This window comes from Manis pentadactyla, chromosome 1 (assembly GCF_030020395.1).
Source record: "Manis pentadactyla isolate mManPen7 chromosome 1, mManPen7.hap1, whole genome shotgun sequence".
NCBI lineage: Eukaryota > Metazoa > Chordata > Mammalia > Pholidota > Manidae > Manis > Manis pentadactyla.
The window spans coordinates 189,447,465-189,474,749 of record NC_080019.1 but is presented as its reverse complement, the minus strand read 5'-3'; the positions used below and the strand labels follow the sequence as shown (position 1 = coordinate 189,474,749).

At 37.9% G+C, this 27,285-nt stretch overlaps 1 protein-coding gene across 10 annotated transcripts in view; it reads right to left on the bottom strand.

Annotated features, from left to right (window-relative positions):
* The window catches only part of TTC3 (tetratricopeptide repeat domain 3), a 156,252-nt gene that overhangs the window by 97,563 nt on the left and 31,404 nt on the right, over positions 1-27,285 (bottom strand). For all 10 annotated transcript variants that reach the window (XR_008998483.1, XM_036899242.2, XM_036899240.2 and 7 more), the window contains 5 exons: positions 20,481-20,535; positions 5,148-5,310; positions 4,134-4,179; positions 3,176-3,296; positions 1,990-2,053 (listed from right to left, as the gene is read on the bottom strand). Coding sequence is in view for 9 of the 10 variants with exons in the window: in XM_036899242.2 (XP_036755137.2) it covers positions 1,990-2,053; positions 3,176-3,296; positions 4,134-4,179; positions 5,148-5,310; positions 20,481-20,535 (449 nt within the window). In the remaining variant the exon portion in view is untranslated. The remainder of the gene's footprint in view (positions 1-1,989; positions 2,054-3,175; positions 3,297-4,133; positions 4,180-5,147; positions 5,311-20,480; positions 20,536-27,285) is intronic.

Here is a 27,285-nt window from a genome sequence, read left to right as displayed (position 1 = left end):
ACTGATACCTATGTATGCTATAAAATTATTACACAGATAAATTAAAATGACGATTATTATGTAGATACAGAGAGACAGAGGCTATAGTTCCTGTTCTCAGATAGTTTACAATCAGACGGGAAGAGAGAACAGTCACCTCAATTAAACAACAATCACCATTAAGAAGAAAAGAAATACTATGTTGTTACTGATATATTAATTCCATAGTAACTGATCTTTTAAGTCACAAAAGGGAGAAATCACTTATGCTGGAGTGGCTGGGAAAAGTGTGAGTGGGAATGCAGCATTTGTTTTTAGTTTTAAGCAACAAGCAGGATTTGGATAGACTGGGCCAAACCCAAAAGTAATGTTCGTTTTAAGAAACACTAAGTAAACCTGTGTGATTTAGTGAGTTTGGTAAGGTCAGAAGGTTGGAAACGGGGTACAAAGGCAAGTTGAGGTGAGTGTTTTTAGGCCCTGTGCTTCTGATTCTGAACTCTTGTGAGGTCAGCCTTTATTCTACTGGCAGGAGCAGGGAGCAAGGCATGCTTTGGGCAGGGGAGTGATCTGTGCAAAGGTGTGCAGAAAAGAGCACAGCAATGGGGACAGAGTACATTTAATGGAAGCTTGTGGGAGAGACAGCAGAGGCAAGTGAGGAGGGTATGAGAGCCTGAGCTGGTTTTGGCGGCCTAAGAAAAAAACACAGAGGCTTCTAGAAAGGCAGAAGAGCTCTAGTTTGATCCCTGCCGTGTCACTTAGGGCAAAACTTAGCCCTAACCTTGGGACTCACTTCTTCAACTGAATGTAGGTGCTGTGTGAATGGCATTTAAATTATTTATTTAAATGTGCTGTCCGATAATAATAGCCTAAGAAATATTGATAAATTAAAAGCTGTTTCCAGAAGAAAAGTTTTATCCTCAAAGATTTTTCACATGACATTAGAGTTGTATCAGGTAAGACAACTGCCTGAGTTTCCCTGTCTCTGTAACTCTGCTAGTGAGCTAACAATATGGAAATGCCCAGTGGTGAATCACTGGCCATGGGGCACCGGAGTCCACGAGAAGGCAGAACTGCAGGAAGACAGAATGGCTGCCAGAAGTAAAATCACTGCAAAGAAAACAAATGAACCAACAAACAAGAAAGGAAAAGAGCAACAAGATCATTAATTAGGTCAATAATCTCCATACAACCACCTTGGGAGAAGCACGTGAATGCTTGAGATCAATGATGTGTGTTAAACAATAACTTTGAGCCATCAAGAAAATCTGTATTTTCTTAAACTCTGTTTTAAAAGCCAGAGAAGCATGTCATCTATCCCACAATGATTTCCATCAAAATCTGGTAGTATAAGTGAGACTAAGAAATAAATGAAAATATTCGCTTCTTTGGAACCCTTCATTTCCTGACATGCCTAGTAAATGAGGCTCTGCTGTGAGTCTGCAGTATTTACTTGAGGCATAAACAAACAAATGCACTCAGCACATACAATTGAAAATAAACTGGTATTAGCCTAAAGCATCCATTCTCAGCGGGGGCGACATCATCTCCAACAGAGTAAAAATTGGTTATTGGGAGATGAAAAAACCTAACTCTTTTTATATACAAAGGACACATGTACACATAGTACATAAACAGATAAAGAGCATCTTTGGTATTTAAATTTCATAGGGGAGGGCAATTAGGAAAAAAAAATGATTAAAAAGGTTCCTGGAGGGAAGGAGGGTGATAATGAAATAAAAGTTGAATAAAAAACTAGATTAGTGGAAATTGGAAGAGCTTCATCTTTCCATGCTTTTATTTGGATTTCTAAAATAAAATTTTTTAAGTAATATGAAAAGACTGAGCATTGATTTCCAATAAACATTCAGTGTCTTCTTAATACAGAAGCATTATAAAGTAAAAGGAGAACAATAGTAAATGTTAAGTGAGGCTTTTGGGAATTTTGGGGCATAGAAGTTTAGGCAACACTGCATTAACTCAGCAATAATTCACTTAAGAAAAAAACCTTACCTGATGGTGGCAGAAATTCAGGATGACAGTCACAATCATCTACCCTCAAAGCTTCATCTACCACCTACCCATAAAAATAAAATTGAGACTTTCAAAAAAATACAGCCATGAAGAATAGCTAAATAATAAAATAGAATAGGAGAGAATTTATCCAAGTGCCTAAAATACCCAGCTGGCTATTAAGCCTAAAGGAATAAACAAACAAAATGGTAACTAATGAGAAGTGATTATGATATGCTATGACAAATTCTCAAGTGACAATTCTATTTCTGACCCCTGCCATGATCCTCACACAGTGGCTGTCCAATAACCACCTGTATTAAATCAATCCAATCACATCTTCCTTATTCTCCTCTCCCCAGCCGAACACAGCCTCTTTGAGATTTTCATAATTAGTAACAAAAGGACTATATGGTGGGGTGGAAATCTCCCTTCAAAGCCCACTACCCATCTATCCCCCAAACAGCCTTTTCCTTTTTTCCCCCTCAAATCCTGGAAAGAAATATAAATGTGGACTTGATATTTGCTGAGTTTTGGGTACACTACCATTCAGAGAAAAACTCAGGATACAGATCATCTGGGACACTAACTGCAGCGCCAGGATAGGCCTAGAGGTGCCCTAAGAAACCTCAAGTCGAGGTTCTGCTGAGCACCATCAGGGCTGGGCACCCTTGCTGTTAAGAGCAACAGAGGCAAAGATGGAGATGGGGAGCTGCCCAGGCCCAGCACATCACAAGCTGGGTAGGTGGGCTGGTGCAGTGCCAGGCAGCTAAGTAGACTGCAAAAAGGGAGAGGGGAGGGAAAAAAAATCCAAAGCATTGTAAGGGGTCAGGTGATGTGGCCAGCAGACCCCACTGTCACTAATGCCAAGTGACTGTTTGATTGAGAGATATGCAAAGGGAAGGCATACAGAGAGAAATAAACCAAGTGGCAAAAGGAAGTTTGGGAAAAAAATATTTTGGAAACACACAAATGTGATTTCAAAAGAAATTCTGTGACACTGAAATATTCTTTTTATGTAGCTCCTAAGGCAGCTAGATTATTTATTAAAAAGAGAATCATTCTCTTAATATTAATAGTCAAAAAGGGGTTCATTATGACTAAAATATTTAATTCCCGTTATTACCAAAACAGTATTGCAAAAACAGAAGATTATTTATTCTTTAGATAATTTAACTGAGCTTACCTTTAGATTATGATTACCACCGTTTGCCATTTCGTGGTTAGTTTTTCTGGAATCTTTTTCAGTCTCCACAAAGTTAAGTGAAGTACTAAATGCAGGTGCTGATAAACTTGGTATGTAGGCCCTGAGTAGGGATAAAGGGAATTATCATTCTGTCTATAGATGAGTACACATTTTAAGAGTGATCCTTCAGAAAGCAGCTTTTAGCAATCATAGCCCTTTTTCCTTGAAAGCAAGGTAATACTGTTTTAAAAAGAATCTCTACCTCTGAGATTGGGTTTTATATATAAATATTTTTAATTTGATATTAGAAACTCAAAATAGATTAAGAACATTCAAGGAATGTACTCTGGTTTCTAACATTAAAATATGTAAGTTTCCTTGTTTTAAATTTAACAGCTTCAAAATCTTAAGCATCTAAAGCATGTGGGAAAAAGCTTAATCGATTTTAATCGCCAAGTAACAAACACAGAACCCCTTAGCTGCTGTTTTCTTGTGAACATACTCAAGTCTATCTGTTGCCTATTTCAAACTGGAAATGCCAGAGCCTTTGAAAAGATGTCAGGAGGTTGAAGGGAGGTGTTTCCAGGACATGGGTGAAGAGTAAAAGGCACAGACTTACGTTTATGCTCCCTGTTCTCTGCTGCTAGGACCCTTATGGCCAAAAGTGGTCCCATGTTAGCACAGTAACATCCAATTAACCTTTTACTGCTCTTTGCTTGTAGGCTCAGGCTACTAATCTCCAATACATACATGCAAATGGTTCAGCAAAACAAATCTGACTATTCACAGGTCATCTGCTCTTACACATGAACACTTTAAAAACTACCTCTTGTCCTTCCCATCCTCAACTTAACATAGTTGATATTAGCTACTGAAGCATCAAACACAGAGAAACCTAAACTCACAGGGCAAAGCGATTCCAAGTAACAAGCTACTAATCCAACTGTTATCAACTCACCTGCTTTCATAAAAGGCTTTAATTGGATTCCTAGTTGGTGGTCGACCTATAAAAATCAATCACACATGCATAATAATTAGTGGATTGGCAATACATACTTTAAAAGATTTTCAAATTTCCTTTAAGCTGACAGTAAGAAATTTACAGAACAAAAAAAATAAGCCTAAGCAGTTTTACATTTCTGGATATTTTTAGTTTTACAATGGTGTCAACAAAATGTTTCACAAACCTTATTTGACATCCCATTACATGTGATCATTGACTAGATGCAGAAGTATATAAATATGAATCAAAAGTTGGTACCTGTCTGCAAGGAGCTCACAATCTTATAATCACGTTATGATGGATGACAACATCTGCTACAGAAATAAAACTGCTCGACTCAGTTTCTTAAGACACTACCCACAGAAGAAAAAACAGGAGAGACCTATACATTAAAAGTGTGCAATAAGGGAATTTTAAGGCATTGGACAAAGCAAAATGACTCAGTTGAGAATGACAGAATGAAAATCTAAAACTCCTAGCCTGCACAGCACATTTCTGATATATACATATATATCAGAACACACACACATATATGTGTATGTATATATGTATATACATTCAGCATGCTATAGAATTAGCTACTGATGGTGCAAAAACACTAAACAACTCTATTGAAGGGCCTTTTCTTTAGGAAGTAACTATAATAATGGAGGAAGAATTTTAAAACAATTTTGTTTCAAAAAGGTTTTATTTGAAATTTCAAGAAGGCATGTTTTTCAACAGAAGAATAAATAACTTTTTGCTATTTCAAATAAACACAAATTATGTATAATTATCTAATAGAATATAATACTAATGTAATTCTATAGATAGAAATGGAAAGCTTAAGTGATTTGACCAAGGTAACATAACAACATAAGTACAAAGCATATGAGAATTGATTTTTGGTCCTCCATTAATCCAAGAAACCCACCTTCAAAAGTTTGAAAGGGAATTCAACTATAGCCAGAAGAATCTTAGGTGAAATACCTTGCAGGTCTTCTATTTGTTTTTGTAACTTTACATGCTGCTGAATTAGATCCTTGATTCCCTCAGGGTCATTTTTACAGAGTTTTTGAGCTTTTATGTTTGCTTGCAGGGCCCAGTCATATTCCCCCAGCATAGAAAGAGCAGCACAATAACGATAATGACCCTGTTCCAAAAGATAAATTTAATTTTTTCTCAAAAATATGCTTAAGTTAAACAAAATAGATAAGGAAAAATATTTTGCTTGAAAACTAATTAGTTACTTAGAATGTTAGATTAGGACCCTATCAATGAAAAATAAAAGTGTTAATACCTCTCAGAAAATAAAATTACCTAAGTGAGCTAAAGGAAAATTATGAATCATATTCATAATAATTTTTACAACTGACTAGAGATCAGTACTTATGCTTGAGATTTTTATACCCCCAAAGAAAAGAATTCAACCTTTATTATATTTTAGTGAAAACTGTATTACTTTGTGCCAAATAAAATATAAAAACCATTCATTTAAAATAAGTAACTTAATTTAAAAAAATACTTTTAGGTAGTAATAGTCTCTAAGTCTCTGTATTCCCTACATTTTAGAAATCAAAAGAATTCTAGAGCTGGAAGATCAGCTTGTGCAGTAGTTTTCTAACCACTCTCAAGAGCATGGGGCACAGGTAAGGGATGCCTCTAGGCTAGATCTTCCATCCATCTCTCTCTTAATCAGCTTATATTTTATCTTTAAGTGCAGTTTTTGGCTTTAACAAAAGGTCCGAAAGCCACTGATTTACTCTTCATTCCAAAGATCAGTTGTTTTGTTTTCTTTTGCTACAGAAACAGTCCTGGCTAGCCCCACTTACGCATTCTGGGAAAGTATGAACATTTTAATCTAGAAAACTATTATTTCCAAGCTTGGGACTAGCTCAACCAACCCATCTCTAGCTGCTCACAAACAAACTTTAGGTACCATACCTCCACTTGAGAGGTGACTTACACATGAGAGAGACTAGAAACTGGCTTAAAGTCATACTTAATTTGAGGTGACCAAAGAATGCTGATCTTAGGACTCCAGGTCTAAAAAGCACTTTTCTCTTTACTACACATTTTACAAAGAACATGCTGATTCTATTAGAAAATATGGTATCAGAAATAAGTGACCCTTTTAAGAAAGATGAGGTTCTCACTAATCCAAAAACAACCACAAGGACCTTTGTTTCATCAAGTTCAGATGCTTATATAATCCAGCTCTGGTGCCCAACCCACCCGGTGAGTTCTGGAGTTTTTTAGCCAGACTATATTTAGGCTCTGATCAAAGATCCCAACTGAGATTGCATTTGGCTAAACTCTGCTTTTCCTCCAAAGGCACAAGCAGATAAAGAGATCTCTCAGATATGCCACAAGACCAAAATACTAACCCCTAGGCATGTATGAGCTTCAAAATTAAGATAACTGCATTAAAAATTTTCTTTTAAATCACAGCAAAGGAAATTATGAGAGTTTATAAACCATATCTCCTAAATTTCTCATCTTTTACTGGGTGGGTCCTTTTCCCGAAACTACAGAACCCAGTAAACTTCTTTCTGTTGAGAAAGGAGTTTACTCAGATCTCTTTGCTGAAGTTATTTGAACAAAGCTTAAGTTAAATGTACCTTTGGAGTTTTTTGAGCCCAAGTACAACACAAAGTTTTGCTCTTCTTTAACACTACCTCATTCTCTACACATACATGGAAATTCCCTATTGTTGGTCTGCCTAGCATCCCCTCCTTTTTGATACCATGTCCCTACCCTGCAGAGTAGTGGCAGGACTATCAACTCTAGTGCCCCATCTTAACAGTGGATGGTATGGGAAAGTGTAGCTTTGACCCAAGAGACTGGCCATCCTAAATGCACCATTTTCCAGGTCACAGATCAATCCACAGGTGGGCACATGGCTCAGTCAGAATCTGGTTGAGGCAGCCCTTCCATATACTATGTAGATATTAAAAAGAGACTCTCTTTCCACTAGAATTAACAGTCATTAAGGATATCAGTTTGAGGCTTTTACTGCAGTAAAAGCCTTTTTCAAAATGAAGCCAAGACAGCCTACACTCTACTACTTCTGGTCAAGATGGAATAACAGGGATTGGATTTGCCTTCTTGCCTAAAATAAATAAACATGGAAAAAATACATGAAACAAAGATTTGAAGACACTGGATATCAAGCAACAAAAGACAGTGATCCCTGAGAGAGGAGAAACACACAGTAAGCTCTGTGATTGCTCCAGGTTACCGAACAGCTTCTAAGTCATGGCACAGGGAGAAGCGACCCAGGTAGCTTAAGTCCACTGGCCAGGGAACAGGAAGAGAGAGCCAGAAAACTCCAGAGATCTTCAGAGAGTCCCCCTTCAGACTTCAGCTGAGTACTAATCAGTACATGTCTGGGGGGCAAACTACTGGAGCCAGGGAAAGAACCACTTGAAAGGCTAAACAGTGAGCACTCTCACAGGGCCAAGAGCGGAAAACATCCTAATTCATTATCATGTAGAGTACTCAGAAAAGTTCTGCCTCAGCTGTAGAGAAAAAATTAGCTCCAGGCCAAATAACACTATGGTCCCACCTAACAAATCTTAAAACAAGACTTCAACTAATTAAACTGTTTCCAAGTAACTTCACTGAACCCCAAAACAAAGTTCAAAAATACTTACAGAAATACAAAAATATCAGTACAAACAAGATAAAATTCATGATGTCTGGCATCCAATCAAAAATTACTATGTATGGAAAGAAGGAAAATGTGCTCTATAACACAGAAAAAAAATCAGTCAACTGAAAACAACCCAGAAATAACACAGCTGATAGAACTAGTAGACAAGTGTAGATAAAGTGAAGGTTTCTGTGTCCAGGATTCTCACCTGGCCCTGGTCGGCTAGCTCACTACACATGTGTGGGCAATACGTTGTTACTGACTCTATATAAAGAGCTCGGCCCAGTGTTCTGGGCGACACAGTGGCACAACTGCAAGGCTGCAGGAGAGTAGAGCAGAGGCTGGAGTGGTGGCAGCGCTGAGAACAGAGGCCCTCTGCCCAGAGGACGGCTGCGTAGGCAGAGGGGCCCAGAGGCAGAGACCAGCTTGCTGCATACAGACTCGCTCTGAGTGAACGGGATTTTAGTGACTGACCAGCAGCCACCATGGGAATAAAGTTCGTTATACCCTTTCATTCCAAGAACATTCTACTGTCATTTCTTTGGTCACACTGAATCTACAGTGAACTTGCCTGGGGCTGAAACCCATTGCAAGACAACAAGGATAGTAAAAGTTATTATAAATATATTCCACATGTTCAAAAAACTACAAGCACTGAACATATTAAGCAAAGACATGAAATATATAAGAAATATTCAAGTTGAAATTCTAGAGATGAAAGCTATAAGCATTTAAGATGAAAAATACAGTGAATAGGAATAAAGGCAGATTAGACCACTGCAGAAGAAAACATCAGTGAACTCACGGATACACCAACAGAGCCCAGGTAAAATGAAACAGAAAAGAAAAAAAGAAGACTGAAAAGAAAGGTAACAGAGAAGCACAGCTGAAAAACAGAAAGAAAAATGGGTATAGAGCTGAACCCAACCACACCTGAAGCTAATCCTAGATTTTTCAATTACATGAGCCAGTGAATTCCCTTTTCTACTTAAGCCAAATCTGAGTTAGGTCTTGTCACTAGTAAATAGGAGTCCTAATTGTACCCCTTAAAATCAAAAGGCTCTTAAGGACATATATGAGCTCAGTTTATATCCTACACAACTTCAAAAGGCATACCCACAGACATGTCAACAAACATCTGTTGACTATACTGCAAAAATTCTCATTCTTTAGGATATAACGATTCACCTCCTCTTAAGCCTGAAAGCATGTTTAGGACAGTTGACATTGTACTTACTGGTCTTTTCTATCTGGAAAGAAGGAAGAAAACACAGCCCACCCCCATACTGAAGTCTGCAGAGTACTCTCCTTTACAGGCATATCTTAGAGGCATGACTTAACAGACTCAGGCTCACAGTTTTAATTCTAAAGTGAAAAGAAAGTGTTCTTATAAAGGTAAGGAATGCATCTTGCACATTCTACTTTTGCTTTTAAACTTAAACTATCCTTCAATGAGCATTCTTTTCTGAAAAAATTAAATGACCTGGATGTATAGCTACCAAAGTTTTTGAACACTTACTAGGAGTTACAGTTTTCATCTACATACAAATTTTTACACTCATTACAAAATATCCTAATTTTTAAAAATGAGTGAAGTCACATAAACATAGCCAACTGATCTTTGACAAAGGAGCAAAGGCAATACAATGAATCAAGCAGAGCCTTGTCACAAATAATGCTGCAACATTAGACATCTACATGTAAAAAAAATGAATCCAGACTTTACAACCTCCACAAAAAGTAACTCAAAATGGATCACAGACTAATTGAAAGAATTAATAAGCTGAACTTGATTTAACTTAAATACTTCTGCTCTGTGAGAGACAATGTCAAGGAAATGAGAAGACAAGTCACACTTTGGGAAAAAATATTCTTAAAAAACACATCTGATAAACAACTGTTACACAAAATTCAGGAATAACTCTTAAAACTCAACAATAAGAGAAACAACTGATTAAAAAATGAGCCAAAGACCTTAACAAACATATCAAAGAAGATATATACAATGGCAAATAAGCATATGAAAAGATGCTCCCTATCATATGCCCTGAGGGAAATACAAAGTAAAACTGCAAGATGCCACTATCTGCCTAACAGAATGGTAAAAATTCAGGACAATGACAACACCAAATGCTGAGTAGGTAGTGAAGCAACAGAACTCTCATTCCTTGCGGATTGGAAGGCAAAATGGTGCAGCCACTTTGGAAGACAGTTTAACAGTTTCTTAAAAAACTAAAATATTCTCATCATATGACCCAGCAATTGCACTTCTTGGTATTTACCCAAAGGAGTTGAAAACATGTCCACACAAAAACCTGCACACAGATATTTACAGCAGCTTCACTAATAATTGTCAAAACTTGGAAGCAACCAAGATACCCTCCAGTAGGTGAATGGATAAATAAACCGTGCTATATCCAGCCAGACAAGGTAATACTACGCAACACTAAAAAGAAATAGCTATTAAACCGGAGAGGAAACTTAAATGCATGTAGGAAACTTACTAAGTGAAAGAAGTCAATCTGAGAAGGCTATATATTGTATGATTCCAACAATATGACATTCTGGGAAAGGCAAAACTATGAAGATAAACTATCCTTTTATCTATGAAGATAAAGGATGGAGGGTTGCCAGAGGTTGCCAGAAGGATGATAAGCAGGTCAGAGGATTTTTAAGGCAGTGAAAATAAGAAATACAAAAATATGAACTATATGTCATTATACATTTCTCTAACCACAAAATGTACAACACTTAGGGAGTAAATTTTAAGGTAAACTATGGACTTTTGGTGATTATATGGTGTCCAATATAGGTTCACCAATTTTCACAAATGTACCACTCTGTTGGGGGATGCTGATAATGAGGAAGACTATGTCTGTGTGGAGGCAGGTTTTTATGGTAAATCTCTATACCTTCACTTAATTTTGCTGTGAACCAAAAACTGTCCTAAAAATAAAAAAGTCCTAAAAAAAGGAATATTTTATGATTGATAAATTGAGCCAGGAATATACAGTCTACATAAAGTCCTCAAAGTAATTCAGAAAATTTTAGTACTCTTTTTCTACATTGACAATAGGTTGAAATAGCAAAAGGTAATTCTGGAAAACCAGTATCATGGTCTGAGTTTCAGTATTAAGAATTCTATCATCCATTTGCTCTGAGAATATTTATAGAGCACCTGCCAAGTGTCAGTTTCAATGATCAGCAAAGATTCTGTTTCAAGCACAAAAATGACTCATAATGAGAGCAGCAAGAAACTGATCACCCTCGGTCACCCTGCATTCTCAGTCCAGTTTTGTCTTTCATTTGCAGTGGTACCTTACAAAAGTCACTTAACCTTTCTAGGACTCAATTTCTTCATGTATAAAATAAGGCATTTAAAAAGTGACTCTGAAATTTGGATGCAGAATTCCAAGTGGGGAATTTTACAACCCCCAGAGACTCTGATACACTCCTAGGCCACCTGAATAATAATTTGGGGTCTCCAAAACTCTATAATTCTATGTACTCTAGTTCAAAAGCAAATTATAGATTCTGGGAAGATGTAAAGTAGAAAGAGACTGAATCCACCTTCTCATACTTATACACCAAATCTACACCTACACAGAGCCTTTCATCCTAAAGAACAAAGACCCAAGTGAACAACTTCTATACAAGTGACAGAAAGATTAAAATCAAAAAACAAAAAAACGGCAGGAAAGACAGAGACACGGGAACCATGTGAATGACCCACACACACACAGCCTCCAGCAGAGAGGAGGGAAAGGGGTATTGCTGGGAGAGAGGCAGGGACTCCCTGCCTGGAGGCACAGGAAAAAAGCCTTGTGGTTGAAAGTGCAACTGGACCATAAGTGAAAAAAACCTAAATTTCAGAACTAAACATCCACTGCTTGGCAAGGAAACCGCCAGAAGTAATCCAAGGTCAGAGGAGCTGCTAGCACCACTGTCTGTGCTTCTTCCACGCATCTTAGTGTGGCCAATGTGGATGTGGATATGATCCAGCAGTTAGCCTTGTTCCCTGCTATCCACCAGCCCAGCCCCCAGCAGCAGGACAGGAAAGTCCCCCAGCTCACAGGGAAGGTGCACAAATTTGAAGGCTGGTGATACCGAGGCAACTCCCCGGAGCATTGCAGAGGAATGTGTGTGCCGGGCCTGACCCCTGGTCATGAGTGGGGCCAGGCAGGCACCAACAGGAAAACTCTCCTGAGCACCTCAGAGAGCACAGGGGCCACGGGGGAACGCATGCATGCATGGTGTCAGATCCTGACCCCCAGTGGTGTTCCACAGGCACTCAGGTAGGCATTCCCAGGAACAGCCTAGCACATGCGGGGCCAAGGGGGAACGTGTACAGAGCCTGACTCCACGCCACCAGTGGGATCTGGTAGACACCCAATGCAGGAAGCTACACTTAGTGGACACACCTGGCCATATGGGTGAGGAAGTACAGGGGACTCAGCAGGTACCAATTTGGGAGTTACCTGGAGTGCACCCAACCTGCTGCTAGCCCACCACCCTCCCCATCACCAGAGCGGAACCCACAGGTATGGACCTAGGAGCCCCTCCAATGGGCCCTGTGGGGAAAATGCAAGTTTTCGACTAGGATTCCCATTTGGCCTTGATAGTGCCCACTGTATACACATGTAATAATCCATTTGCATATCAATGTGATATTTACCAGGGCCAGAATGGTTGGTCAGTCATGGGAGTTCCAGCCCTGGGGAAGGGTGAAGAGGCTGCCCATGCCTGAGTTTCAGGTTCCAGTCACCAGGGACATGCCCAAAAGTTCTTCCATGGGTAAGGGGTGGTGGGGAAGGAGAATGCAGTGCAGTCAGAGAGATAGAGCTTGGGAGCCAAGGTGGGTGGGAGGACCCAGGTGGCACTGGGACAGGAGCCAAAACTCGGGAATCTGGAGTGTGGCCAGGCAGGGGGAGAGAGCCAAGCAGCTGGGGTTCAGAGTGAGGAGAGATTGAGCCCTGAGAATAAACCCTTTCATTTCCAACCTTTTGCCCTTGTTTTCCTTTGGTCTCAGCATATTTATAGGGAACTTGCCCCAGGCCAGGAGCCCCTGGGAGCCCGAGCACCAGGAAAAGCTTGTCTCACACTTACTCAGCCTCTAGCTTGCCAAAACCAGGAGGCGGATGTAGTCTACACAGGAGACTCTCCTACACAAAGGCCATCTTTCAAGAGACTGGAAGAACAAGCCCATTCAACTAATTCAAAGAGTCAAGCACAGAAAGTCATGCAAATGAGGAGACAGAAGAATATGCTCCAAATGATGGAACATAAAAAAGAAAACTAGAAAAAAACCTAAATGAAACAGTTAACCAATCTACCCAGTAAAGAGTTTAAAACAATGGCTATAAAGATATTCACTGGACTTGAGAAAACAACAGAACTCAAGGTAGACATTAATATGGAACTAGATAGTCTAAAAAAGAACCAGAGATGAGAATTCATTAGAAGAAATAAAAAAATACATTGGAGGGAATGAACAGCAGACTAGAGGATTCAGAACAACGGATCAGTGACTTGGAAGACAGAATAATGGAAAGCACTCAAACTGAACAGCAGAAGGAAGAAAAAAGTAAAAGAAATGAATATAAGGTAAGAGAGCTCTGGGACAACATCAAACGTCCTAACATCTGCTTATAAGAGTTCCAGAAGGAGAAGAGAGAAAGGAGTACATAATTTATTTGAAGAGATAATAGCTGAAAACTTCCCTAGCCTGGGGAAGGACACAGTCTACCAGGTGCAGGAAGCACAGAGAGCTCCAAACAAGATGAACCCAAAGAGGGCCATACCAAGACACATCATAATCAAAATGTCAAAGATCACAGACAATGAGAGAATCCTGAAAGTGGTGATGGGAAAGCAATGAATTATGTATAAGGTTATCAGCTGATTTTTCTGAAGAAACTCTACAGGCCAGAAGGGAATGGCATGATATATTTAAAGTGCTGGATGGTAAAAACCTCTAACCAAGAATACTCTACACAGCAAGGTTATCACTCAGAATTAGAGGAGAGATACAGAGCTTCATAGATAAACATAAGTTAAAAGAGTTCACCACTGTTAAACCAGCCCTACAAGAAATATTAAAGAGACTTCTTTAAGAGGAAAGAAAAGACCCTAAATAAAAGCAAGAAATTTAGGAAAAAGAAAAATTTCCACTGGCAAAGCAAACACATAGTAGAGGTAGTAAATCAATTAATTGAAAGACAGTATTAAGGTAAAAAAGACAAAAGTAGCAAAAGCAATTATATCTAAAAATTAGTCAAGGGAATCACTTAATAAAAAGGCATAAAAGAAGACATGCACATGAAACGTGGACAGAGAGAAGGTATGTAGTACTGTTAGAATGTGTCTGAACTTAAGTGACCATTAGCTTATTATAAATTGTTATATTTACAGGATATTATATAAGAACCTCATGGCAACCACAAACCAAAAACTTTTATTACACACACAAAAAAGGAGAAAGGAACCCAATTATAACATTAAAGAAAGTCATAAAACACTAAAGACAGCACAAGAGGAAGAAAGGTCAGAGAATGACAAAAACAACCAGAAAACATTTAGCAAAATGGCCATAAACATATACATATCAACAATTACTTTAAATTTAAATGGCCTACAGGCTCCAATCAAAAGACACAGAATGACTGAATGGATAAAAACCAAGACCCATCTACTTGCTGCCTACAAGAGACACTTCAGACCTAAAGATACACGCAGACTGAAACTGAAAGAATGGGAAAAAACATATCATGCATATAGGAGCAATAAAAAAGCTGGAGTTGCAATACATGCATCAGACAAAATAGACTTCAAAACAAAGAAAGTAACAAGAGACAAAGAAGGACATTACATAATGATAAAGGGATCAGCCCAAGAAAAGGATCTAACAATCTCAAACATCTATGTACCCAATATAGGAACACGGTACATAAATATACCAAATGCTAACAGACCTAAAGGGAGAAATTGACAGCAACACAATAACAGTAAGGAACTTTAACACCCCACTTAACATCAATGGATAGATCATCCAGACAGAAAAAGATAAGGAAACAGAGGCAGTGAGTGAAACATTAGACTAGATAGATTTAACATGGATACAGAACATTCTACCCAAAAGCAACAAAATACACATTTTTGTCAAGTGCACATGGATCGTTCTCCAAAATAGATCAGATATTAGGGCACAAAACAAGTCTCAACAAATTTAAAAAGACTGAAATTATGTCAAGCATCTTCTCAGACCATAATAGTATGAAAATAAAATCAATTACAAGAAAAAACTGGAAAAAAAAAATGAGAAGACTAAATATGTTTCTAAATTATTAATGGGTCAAGGAACAGATCAAAGTGGAAATCAAACAATACATGGACACAAATGAAAATAGAAACACAACAGTTCAAAACATGTGGGATTTAGCAAAAGCAGTTTTAAGAGGGAAGTTTATGGCAAAACAGACCTACCTCAAGAAACAAGAACTATCTCAAATGAACACTCTGACCCTCCAACTAACGGAAATAGAAAAAGAAGAACAAAGAAAGCCCAAAATTAGGAGGAGGAGGGACATAATAAAGATAAGAAGAGAAACAAATAAAAACAGAAACTAAGTAAAATAGAAAAAAAAAAATGAAACCAAGAGCTGGTTCTTCAAGAAAATAAACAAACCCTTAACCAGACTTATGAGCAAAGAACCTAAATACACAAAATGAAAAAGAAGTTACAACCAACACCACAGAAATTCAAAGAATCATAAGATAATTCTATGAAAAATTATATGTCAATACATTGGATAACCCAGAAGAAACAAACAGATTCCTAGTAATGTACAATCTTCCAAGACTGACCCAGGAGGAAAGAAAATTGGGAACAACTGAATTACTACTAACAAAATTGAACTGGTAATAAAAAAAAACCCCAAAATACAAAAAAAAATCCCTGGATCAAATGGCTTCACAGATTAATTCTACCAAACATTTAAAGAAGAGCTAATACCCATCCTTCTTAAAGGAATCCAAAAAACAGAAGAGGGAACACTTCTAAACTCCACAAGGCCACTATTACTCTAATACCAAAACCAAAGACACTACAAAAAAGAAAACTACAGACCAATATTCCTGATGAACACAGATGCAAAAATCCTCAATAAAAAAATAAGAAAACTGAATTCAAAAATACATCAAAGGGATCATCCATCACAGCCTAGTAGGATTTATTCCAGGGATATAAGCAGAGTATCAAAAAATCAATCAGTGTGATAGACCACATTAACAAGAAGGATAAAAACCATATGATCCTCTCAATAGACATTGATAAAAATGCTCAAAAAAATAGGTAAAGAGGAACAATACCTCAAGATAATAAAGGCCATATACAATAAATCCACAGTCAACATTCATACTCAATGGGAAAAAGCTAAAAGCTTTTCCTCTAAGATCAGGTACAGGACAAGTACTCCCACTCTCACCACTTTTACTCGCATAGTACTGGTAGACCTAAGCACAGGGATCAGACAAGAAAAAAAAATAAAAGGCATCCAAACTAGTAAGGAAGAAGTAAAACTGTCACTATTTGCAGATGACATATTATAAGTAGAAAGACTCCATCAAAAAATAATTAGAAAATGGATCCAGCAAAGTTGTAGGAGACAATAATATACAGCAACCTATTGCATTCCTTCTGCAAACTAGCAGAAAGAGAAATCAAAAACACAATTCCATTTACGACTGCATCAAAAAGAATAAAATAGCTAGGAATAAATCTAACCAAGGAGGTGAAAAACCTGTACTATGAAAACTGTAAGATGATGAAAGAATGTGAAGACATTCCACATAAAGGGAAATCTATCCCATGCTCATGGATAGGAAGAATTAATACTGTCAAAATGGCCATTCTGCCCAAAGCAATTTACAGATTTAATGTAATCTGTATCAAAATACCAATGGCATTTTTCAATGGACTAGAGAAAATAATCCTAAAATTTATATGGAACCATAAGAACTCCAGATGGCCAAAGCAATCTTGAGAAAGAAGAACAAAATTGGGGGTATCATGCTCCCTGAATTCAGGCTATACTACAAAGCTACAGTGATTAAAACAGTATGGTACTTGCATAAAAACAGACACACAGATCAATGGAACAGGCTAGAGAGCCCAGAAATTAACCCACACATATACAGTCAATTAATAAATGACAAAGGAGCCATAAATACACAATGAGGGAAAAAGATTATTTTCATTATTTCACATTATTCTCTTCAATAAATGGTGTTGGGAAAACTGGACGGCTATATGTAAGAGAATGAAACTAGGTCACTGTCTTATACCATAAACAAAAGTAAACTCTAAATGGATTAAAGACCTAAATGTAAGACAGGAAACCATAAACCTCTTAAAACATAGGCAAGAATCTCATGAACATCAGCACAAGAAATTTCTTTATGGATACATCTCCTGGGGCAAGGGAAACAAAACAAAAATAAACAAGTAGGACTATATCAAAATAAAATGCTTCTGTACAGCAAAGGAAACTCAACAGAACAAAAGGCAACCTACCATGTGGGAGAACAGATTTGCCAATGATATATCTGATAAGGAACTAATATCCAAAATATATAGAGAACTCATACAACTGAACACCAAAAAAACAAGTAATCCAATTAAAAAATGGGAAGAGGACCTGAACATTTTTCCAAAGAAGAAATACAGATGGCAAACAGACACGTGAAAAATGCTCAACATTGCTAATTATCAGGGAAATGCACATCGAAATCACAATGAGTTATCACCTCACATCAATCAGAATGGTCACTACCCAAAAGACAAGAAATAACAATTGTTGGTGAGCATGTGGAGAAAAGGGACCCCCCCCCCCACTGTTGATGGGAATATAAATTGGTGCAGCTACTGTGGAAAGCAGCATGCAGATTCCTTAAAAAACGAAAAATAGAAATACCATATGACTCAGCAGTTCCACTTCTGGGAATTTACCCAAAGAAAACAAAATCACTAATTAGAAAAGATATATGCACGCCTATGCTCACTGAAGCATTATTTACACTAGCAAAGATAGGGAAGCAACCCAAGTGCCTGCTGATAGATGAATGGATAAAGAAGATGAGGTACATACACAAAAGGGGATATTACACAGTCATAAAAAAGAAGGAAATCTTGCCATTTGCAACAACATGGATGGAGCTACAGGCTATTACACTCAGTGAAATAAGCCAGGCAGAGGAAGGCAAATAACCATATGATTTCACTATTTGTGGAATCCAAAAAGCAAAACAAACAAAAAAGAAACAGACCCAACAAACTGTTGGTTCCATAGGGAGGGGGGCAGGGGGACTGGTGAAATAAGTGAAAGGGATAGAGGTACAAACTGCAAATTGTAAAATAAGTTAGTCATAGGAATGGAAGCACAACACAGAGAATATAAACAATAATAGTGTAATGTCTTGCTACGGTAATAGGGTAATTACACTTATTGTGTAGGCATCTCTTAATGTATATAATTATCAAGTCACTATGTTATACATCTGAAACCAATATAATATTGCAAACTAACTTCATTCCAATGAAAAAAAGGAAAAATAAAAACAAATTATGTAAAGTCAAGAATGAAGTCTGAAACATGTCTTTCTGTTTCTTATTTGAAGCTCTACTTTTAAAGAAAATGTCAGATATTTTTATGATTTAAGAAACTACAGAAATTACTGCATCCAGAATTAACTGTTGGTATCTTGTTATATTTGCTTCAGATTGTTTTTTAATGAAGGAAATAAAAATATACAGATAGGGCTGAAATTTCCTTTGTACCCCCTAACCTTTCCCTCTCTTACTGCCAGAAGCAAACACTACAATGAGTTTGACAGGTATTTTTCCAGTCTATATTATGCCTTTACTGTTTTTTTCATTCAACACTGTTTTTTAAATCTCTAAATGGTGATAAGCCAGTTAATTAACTTCAACTGCAATCTAGTGTTTGATTCATTCATTCACTAAACCAACAAACATCTACTACCAAGTACCTGTTGTGTACCAGGCAGCTTTTTAGGCAGTCCAGATTCAACAGTGAAACAAACAAACGAACAAAAAAACTTGCCCTCATGGAGCTCATACTGTACTGAGAACACACAATAAACACAGCTTAAATAATATGTATCATAGATTCAGTAATAATAAATGCCACCACCAACAAAAAAAAAAACAGTAAAGCAGTAACAGAGGTTAGCAAATGTCTAGGAAGGGGCAGGTTTCGTATTTTAGTAATGTGGCCAGGGAAGGTTCCACTGAGAAGAGGACTTTCAGTAAAGAATAAAGGGGAAATAAGGGAGCTAGCTCATGCTCTGGGGAAGGCATTCTAATTATAGGCAGAGAGAAGAGGAAATACAAAATGGGAGTGGGCCTGGCAAGTTAAAGGAACAAGAAGGCCAACACACAGTGGACAAGGGAGAGAATAGGAGTCAGAGAAATAATGGGTGTTCAAGAGTGGAGACAGAGCAAATAGATCACAGTAACAATTCTGATCAAGTGAAACTACCACATTCATCCACTGTTTTAGTCATGAATACTTGGGAGATCTGCAATTCTGTGCTATGTAAACTTTGTACATCTCACCATGTGCACATATGCAAGAATCTTTGTGAGGTGCACACACTTAGAATCAAGTGAACACACTTAGGATCCCATTTAGAATGGCATATGCACATCATAGTGCTTTCCAAGTAGGCTGTAACCAACTCATATTCCACTGGTTTACTGATGGTTCCTGTTTTATGCACACTCACAATACTCACAACTATTGGTCTCCTTAACTTTTGCCAATCTGAAGGACCCAAACAATATCACATTGTTTTATTTACTCATGCACACTTGGAGGCTCTCTATTCTGCTCTCTTGGTTTTGTTTTTTATCTCTGTACAATTTTAAATACTACGAAATACAACATAATTTCTATTGCCCATTCAGGATTCCTCTTCTGTGAAATGCTTGTTTATTTTATTGGCCCATTTTCCACTGGATTTCTTATTTATTTCAGTTCTTTGCATATTCTGGATGTAAATCTTATAAGTTCTATCTATTATGTATGTTTTATATATACACACACACACACACATATATAATATACATGTGTGTGTGTGTGTGTGTGTGTGTATGTATGTATGATAAATTATCTCCTCTCGGACTATGGTGTCTTTTAACATCCAGAAGTTTCTAAGTCTGATATAGTAAAATTTATCAGGGTTTTTCTCCCACTAATTTGTGCATTGTGTGTTATATAAGAAATCCTTTCCCATCTCAAGGTTAGGTTGTAAAGACAGTCTCCTATAGTTCCTTCTAAGTTTTAAGTTTCATTTCTCACAATTAGGTCTTTCATCCACCCAGAACGTGCAGATGATGGCATCTCAATCACTAAGGTGCCCTAAAGATCCTCAAGATTCCTTTGAGCTGCTCCTTGTCCCCAGACACACATGGCCTCTCTGTGCTAAGTCTCCTTTCTGATTATGGAACTGAAGATTTCCCATTACATTCTTGGGCTCTGCATAATTTTACCCAGCATTTTTACATATAAACTTACATCCTGTAAACAGGTTTCTTCACAACGTTATATAACATAATTTGCTCAATGTAAAATATAAAAGAAACCTACCTTTGTCCAATTGTTCTTCAGAATAATGGCTCTCTTTCCATCACCAAGTGCATTTCTAAAAAGAAAAAAAATCCAAACATTTTAATTTTTTAATAAAGGCATTATATACTTTGTATCTATTTGTACCTTTTGAGTTTTCTATATATAACCTCATTAAAAAATAACTTTTTAATTTTTAAAAACCCATTTATATCCATTATAGGAAATTTGGAAAATACAGAAAAGTAAAACAAAGGGGAAAAGTCATCCACAGTCACAATCACAACTACCCAGGAATAACTATTTTTAATATTTCTGGAGTATTTTCTGCACATGTCTTATCTATGTCTTTCTCTATGCCTAGTCTCATTACTACTTTTTGCATTATTTTTGCATGTCAGCAAGACTTCTGATATAACCAAGAATATAATGCCCAAATCTTTTACATATACATCAGTTAAGCCACAGTGCCAGGGCATGGAAGTTAGGACCTGAGACAGGACTTGAGTCCAACTCAACCACTAACTCTCCTTGGGGCTGGTAGGAAGTTATCAACCTCTCTGGGCCCACTTGCTCATCTGTAAAATGAGGATAATAGTTCTGTCCTTCCTGTTTTGAGGTAGATACTAATTGAGAAACCATGCTAAGACACAGTACTTTGTAAACTGTCAAGTACTGACGGATCCAACATTCATGTCTCTGTTTGCTGGCTTCCTCATCTTCAATGACCTCTTCCTCTACCCCAGCTCAGCTACCCACCACCACCCCAAAAGAGCATTTATCACCACTAAAAATTGTTCAAACTCCAAAATCACTAATTCAGGCAGCTTACTCTCTCCCTGTAGCCTAGCTCCTCCCATCTTCTTTGTTCAACTATTCCTACTACCTCCCACTATCTCCTCTGGGTGCTCAACTCACTTAACAACCTTTTTTAAAAACCTGTTTTTATAGCTTAAGATTCACTGGTTCATTATTTCATATTCACATGCACACAGTTCTTTGTACTGCGTTAACATCTTGCTCTCTGGCAAAGTCCCAACTCTGTATCAACCCTACTCTCTGCTTTCTCCGTGCTTCTATCTAGGGAGCCAAGTATTGCTGGAGAAAATCACACAGCAGAATATATGGGTAGCTTTTCATAATTACAACAACCAGAAGGGGCCATCAATGTTGTTAAGCAGTTGTTCTGTATCAAATTATTCTCTAACTTTGCAAAATAGTTATTTCACATCTTGCGTCCTTTTCTCAAACTTCTAACTGCCCCCTCTCTCAGCGGATGACTCTGCTCCTAGTTCAATTAGTAAGCTGAGACATTAAAAAGAACTTCCCCAATTTCCTACTACCAAACATTAAGATAAACCCACTCCTGGCCCTACCTATCTCTTTTACTGGTACAATAAGGGTGTTCCTCCTCTTCCTTAGATGGCCATTTTCTCCACCTATGTCATATAATTCATCCATCCTTACAGTATCAATTACACCCTCTCTCACCAACAAAATATACCATTCCCTCTCAAGAACCCATCCCATCAGTTTTTTAAACTGTGGTAAAATATACACAACATGCAATTTACCATTTGAACCATTTCAGTTGGACAGTTTAGTGGCATTAAGTACATTCACATTGTTGTGCAACCTCACATCAACTTTTAATAGGTTCAGATCTCTCATCTTTAAAAAACAAGGAAAATAAATATGTCTTAAACCCTAAGCTGTTGGTGGCCTAACAAACATCTATTCCCCTCCTCTATCTGGTTACTCGACTTCTGTCCTTAGAGTCTTCCTCACTACATTAAGACACAGAGATAATTCCTGATTAGTTTAAGCCAATCACAGTAATCCCACTCTCCTTTTCATTGCCTGGTTTAGAAGTAGTCAAGTGACCCAGTACTGGCCAATGAGACATGAGGGGACTCACCACCCTTAAAGAGAGATTACAAGGAAGAACAAACTAGGTAACTTATACTACCAGACATCAACCACCTACTAACAGGGTGTTTTTTTTTTTTAAAGAGTTATCTAAAGATGGATGGCCTGACCAACAAAATGCAGAAATCAGAAACGAACCTTTACATATAGTCCCCCAATGTAAATGACAAAGGTGACACAGTAGTGCATGGAGAAAACATAACTGGTGCTGGGCCAATGGGACACTCATGAATTTTGTACCCTACTTCACACTAAATATAAAATCAACTCTAGGTGGACGACAGATCTAATATCAAAGCTAAACAAGCCTTTAGAAAAAACATAGAACATTTTGGTGACCTTAGAGCAGGCAAAGATTATCAACAGAACACAAAAAGTGCCTACCAAAAAGGAAAAAACTGATAATCTGTACTACATTAAAATTAGCAACTTATTTGTGAAAAGAAATATCAAAAGTGAAAAGGCAAGTCATAGTGTGCCACAGCATGTCATAGGGTGCCATAGCATGTGAGAAGATAATTTTATTACATGTCCAGTGACTCATACTAGTAAGACATTCACCTCCAAAGCAAAAAAAATAGCAAAAGATCCAAACAGGCATTTCACAAGAGAGTATCCAAGCAATCAATAAGCACATGAAAAATGCAAGTTAAATATCCTTAATCAACTTAAGAAACTGCAAATCATAATCACAGCACTATGTCACTACACACCCACCAGAATGTCTAATGAAATGACACAAAATGATTAAGTGTTAGTGAAGACATGGGCTAAAACTCTCATACACTGCTGGTAGGAGTGTAAAGCGATACAACCACACTGGGAATTACGTACTAATGCTTAATATAAGCATACCCTCTGTCCCAGCAGCTCCACTCCTTGAATACATACTCAACAGAAATGAATACATATGTTCACAATGACACTATCTGTAAAAGCCAAGTATCAGAAACTACCCAAATGCCCATCAACATTGGAATGGATAAAATGTGGTATATTCATGCAATAGATGAACATTTTACAACTACATGCAACAATATGGATCTCAAAAACAATGCTGAATGCCAAACATAAAAAGCACATACTATATGATTGTTTATATTGCACAGAAACAGGCAAAACTAACCTATGGTGTTGGAAGTCAGGATAGTAATCTGGGGGAGGAGGTGGGTAGTGACTGGGAGGAACAAGGGGGACTTCTGGGGTAGTGGGGTTGTGATCTGGGTGCTGGTCACAGTTGTTTAGTTTCTCCAAATTCAATGTATAAACTTACAAAGTGTGCACTTTTCAGTACATGTATCAAGATTTTTAAAAAAAAGAAATTGAAAGAATCTTCTGCTGGTGACTGTAACATCCGGTTTGATGTCCCCATTAGCCATCTTGTCATCTTGAGGCGGCAGCCTGAGGTCCAAGTCATAAACTGGGACTGCAAAGAACCTGGGTTTTTGATGACATTGTTTGAGCCACCACATAACCCTAGAGCCAGTTTCCTCTGGAATTCTTGAATAAGGTTGTTTTCTTCACCATTTAAACCAGTTGAACAGAGTTTTGTTATTTTCAACCAAACAATCCTAATACAGTGGCACACCCCTTCTGCTCCTCACTCACTGCCTCTCTTCCCTCAAATACTTTTTAATAGCTGCCTATGCTAACAGTATCCATTTCCTCACTCTGATTTCTCAACCCACAATTTCAAACTTCCCACTGACAGCCCTCCCCATGGTAACTAAAAGGTACCCATACTGCTCAAGCCAGATTCTACTTGGCTTCTCAGTAGCAGCAGACACTGCTGGTCACTCTCACTTACTACATGAATACTCACACTTAACAGTTCTTCCTACGTCTCTGGCCACCTCTTAATAGTCTCACGTGGAGGTTCTTCCTTCCCCAAGCGGATGCTATTTGTGTCTGTCGAGGCTCATTGCTAGCTCCTCTTCTATTTCATCTCATGTTTTCTCTAGACCAACGGGTCTCAACCTTGGCTGCACATTACTATCTGGAGGGCTTCCGAAAGTCCAATTACCAGTTAATTAAATCAAAATCTCTGTTTTGGGGTATTTCTACAAAGCTCAAGTGATCCCAATGCACAGTAAAAGTTGCCACTTCACTAAGCAATTACCACCCATCATCTCCAACTTCCTATCATGTAGGTTAACTATCCCAAATATTTGCCTCCTGCCCAAACCTCCTTTGAGTCCCAGACCCACATAACACTGCCTACACTGTATTTCAGTTTAGATCCTTCAAGGGCACTTCAACTCAATATGTCCAAGAATAAAGTCCAGTTCAACTTCCCAGAAATTTCTCTCTTCCAATCATCCCAGTGTCAAAGAGTTTGGTTATATAATCCATGAGGCTGCTGAACGCAGAAACTTTAGTTCCAAACATGGTCTTCTCCCTAGCTTCCCAACAATAAACCATAAGCAACTTCTATTGATTTTAACCTCCAAAAGATTTCATCCCTTTTTGCTTCTGTTTCTGCTGCCATTACCCTGCTCCAAGCTGTCATCAATGGCCTAGAGCAACAGCTTCCTAACCCACACTCCTCCCATTCTCCTCACTGCAACTAGGTTGATCTTTTTAAGATATTAAACATGCTGTTTCCCCCTTAGTTCGAAATCATTTACTCTCTTCTTGGCTCTCTTGAAGGCCAACAGCTTTAATGTAGCCTACAAGCCCCTCTTGGTCTAGCCCTTGACCACCTCTCCCTGCTCTTTCTCTGTGTTCAGGCTAACTGGCACACTATTAATTCCATGAAGCACATGCTCCTTCCCACAACAGGCTTTCACACTGCTGACCCACTGTCTAGAATACAGGAACTGTGTCTATTTTTACTCATCTCTGAACATACCTATAGATAGAACCCCAATTGCATTTCTTGATCAATGTTACTATTATAATTTTTATTATAATATACAATATTATTTATAGCCATAGTATATTAGTCACATTATAAATATTACAATATTAAAATAGAAATGCTAATAGTAATACTAACATATATTCACACTTACTAGCATATGACGACTTTCTACTACTAATGCAAAGTGGGCATAGCAAATTACATGGTGTTATTGCTCAGCCATACCACTGCAGCCCAGGGTCTATATATGCTGGAGAGCAGGTATGACTTTAGTAGCAGAAATACTCTACATGGTATATCTATGAAAACAGAGAAACTCAGGAGATACAAATGGATGGTTACTCTTTTGGCATAGTGACTTAGCGAGAATACTGAACAGATGTTAAGACTGAGTTCCAGCCTAGACGCCCCAACTTATAGGTTACATGGAAGTTACTTCTTCAGCTCTGCTCCCACTTATTTCCTCCTATATATGCTACATGTTGCCCTAAAATACATTAGGAAAGAACACTTCTCCCCCTTCTCCAGCTTCCATGAGGATCTGCTAGACTAATCATTCCTGACTGCTCTCCTCTCCCCAGCCCTCACTAACTCCCCCAGGGAAAGAGCAATGTAACTTTTCTAGTGGTGGGGGAAGGGCACTAATCATAGGAGGCTCAGCCTCTTCTCTCTTGGGATCTTATCTTAAAACACCGACATGACACCAGAGTCCCTTTTCCTCTGAGTTTGAATTTCACAGGAGTCCCTGTTGCCCAGTTCTGTCTGCAGCTATGCATGAACTACTAACAAGTCACTTGGCGATCACTTAAGGCTCTCTTCTCCAAACACTGTATCAGTAATGGAGGTGAGACTGTATCACCATTTGCCTGTCTTCTGCTCCCATCTTTTTTTTTTATGATTATTCATTTGATTTTTATACTTGATTTATATGTGAATCCCACATTTCTCCCTTATTTTTTTTTAAATAAAATGCTGAAGTGGCAGGTAGATGCAAGATAAAGATAGAAAGCATAATTTAGTGCTGTAAGAGGGCAAGTGTAGATGATCACGTCTGTGCCTATAGACTAAATATTAATCCAAGCTAGACAAGGGCAACAAAACATCCATGGATGCAGAAGATTTCTCTCAAAACAGCGGGGGTGAGGTTCTAAGCCTCACCTCTGTTGATCCCCAATTTCTCACCTGATGGCCCCCCTGCGACTGTGCCTGTCTTAGGTTGTTCCTCCCTTGAGGAGTCTTACCTGTCTCTGGCTAACCAGCCATCTTCCGTGCTCCTATCTTTTAATTGATCTGGACTTGGGAGGGGAAGGAGATGCTATTTATTGAACTCTGTAAGCCATCAAAGGGTTATCACTTTTTCCCCCTACTAAATCATCACTTTCAGGGCCTCGCCAAACTAACAAAGAAACAATACTACTCTCCAAGTGTCTAGATCTTTCAACAAAGCAACAAAAGCAGGATTCATCTGTAAGGGTCAGTCATGGTCAAGTATACAGTGACTAATGAACATCAACTGAATAAACACATACATTTTAAATCAAAGGTTAGCATTTGGATTTAAAATTATATGCTTCTTAACCCAAGTAAAAGCAACTTATCAGAAATTTATCCTATAGATATACTTGCACCTAAGTTATAGAACATATATAAAAGGATAATTATTAGAGCTGCATATAATTTTTTAAACTGGAATTTATATTCTCATACAAACAAGCTAAAGCATGAGTAATCCACTCAGTAAAAGACCATAAAGCCATGAACAAGGGTGAATCTCTACATACACTGATACACAACAAACTCCAAGTTTTGAACATAAAAAGCAAAATATACAACAGTGAATACAGTATGCTGTTAAAAAATAATACACCATATTGAACCAAAAGAAACTGCTTATATTCTGACTTATAAAAATAGCAACTTCATTTGGTTCAATATAAGTGCTTGTGTAGGCATAAAATATTCTGGACATATACAAGGATCTAAAGAGAGGAATCAGGGCAGATGTTTGAGCTGGGCAAGTTTATTCTGTCCTTC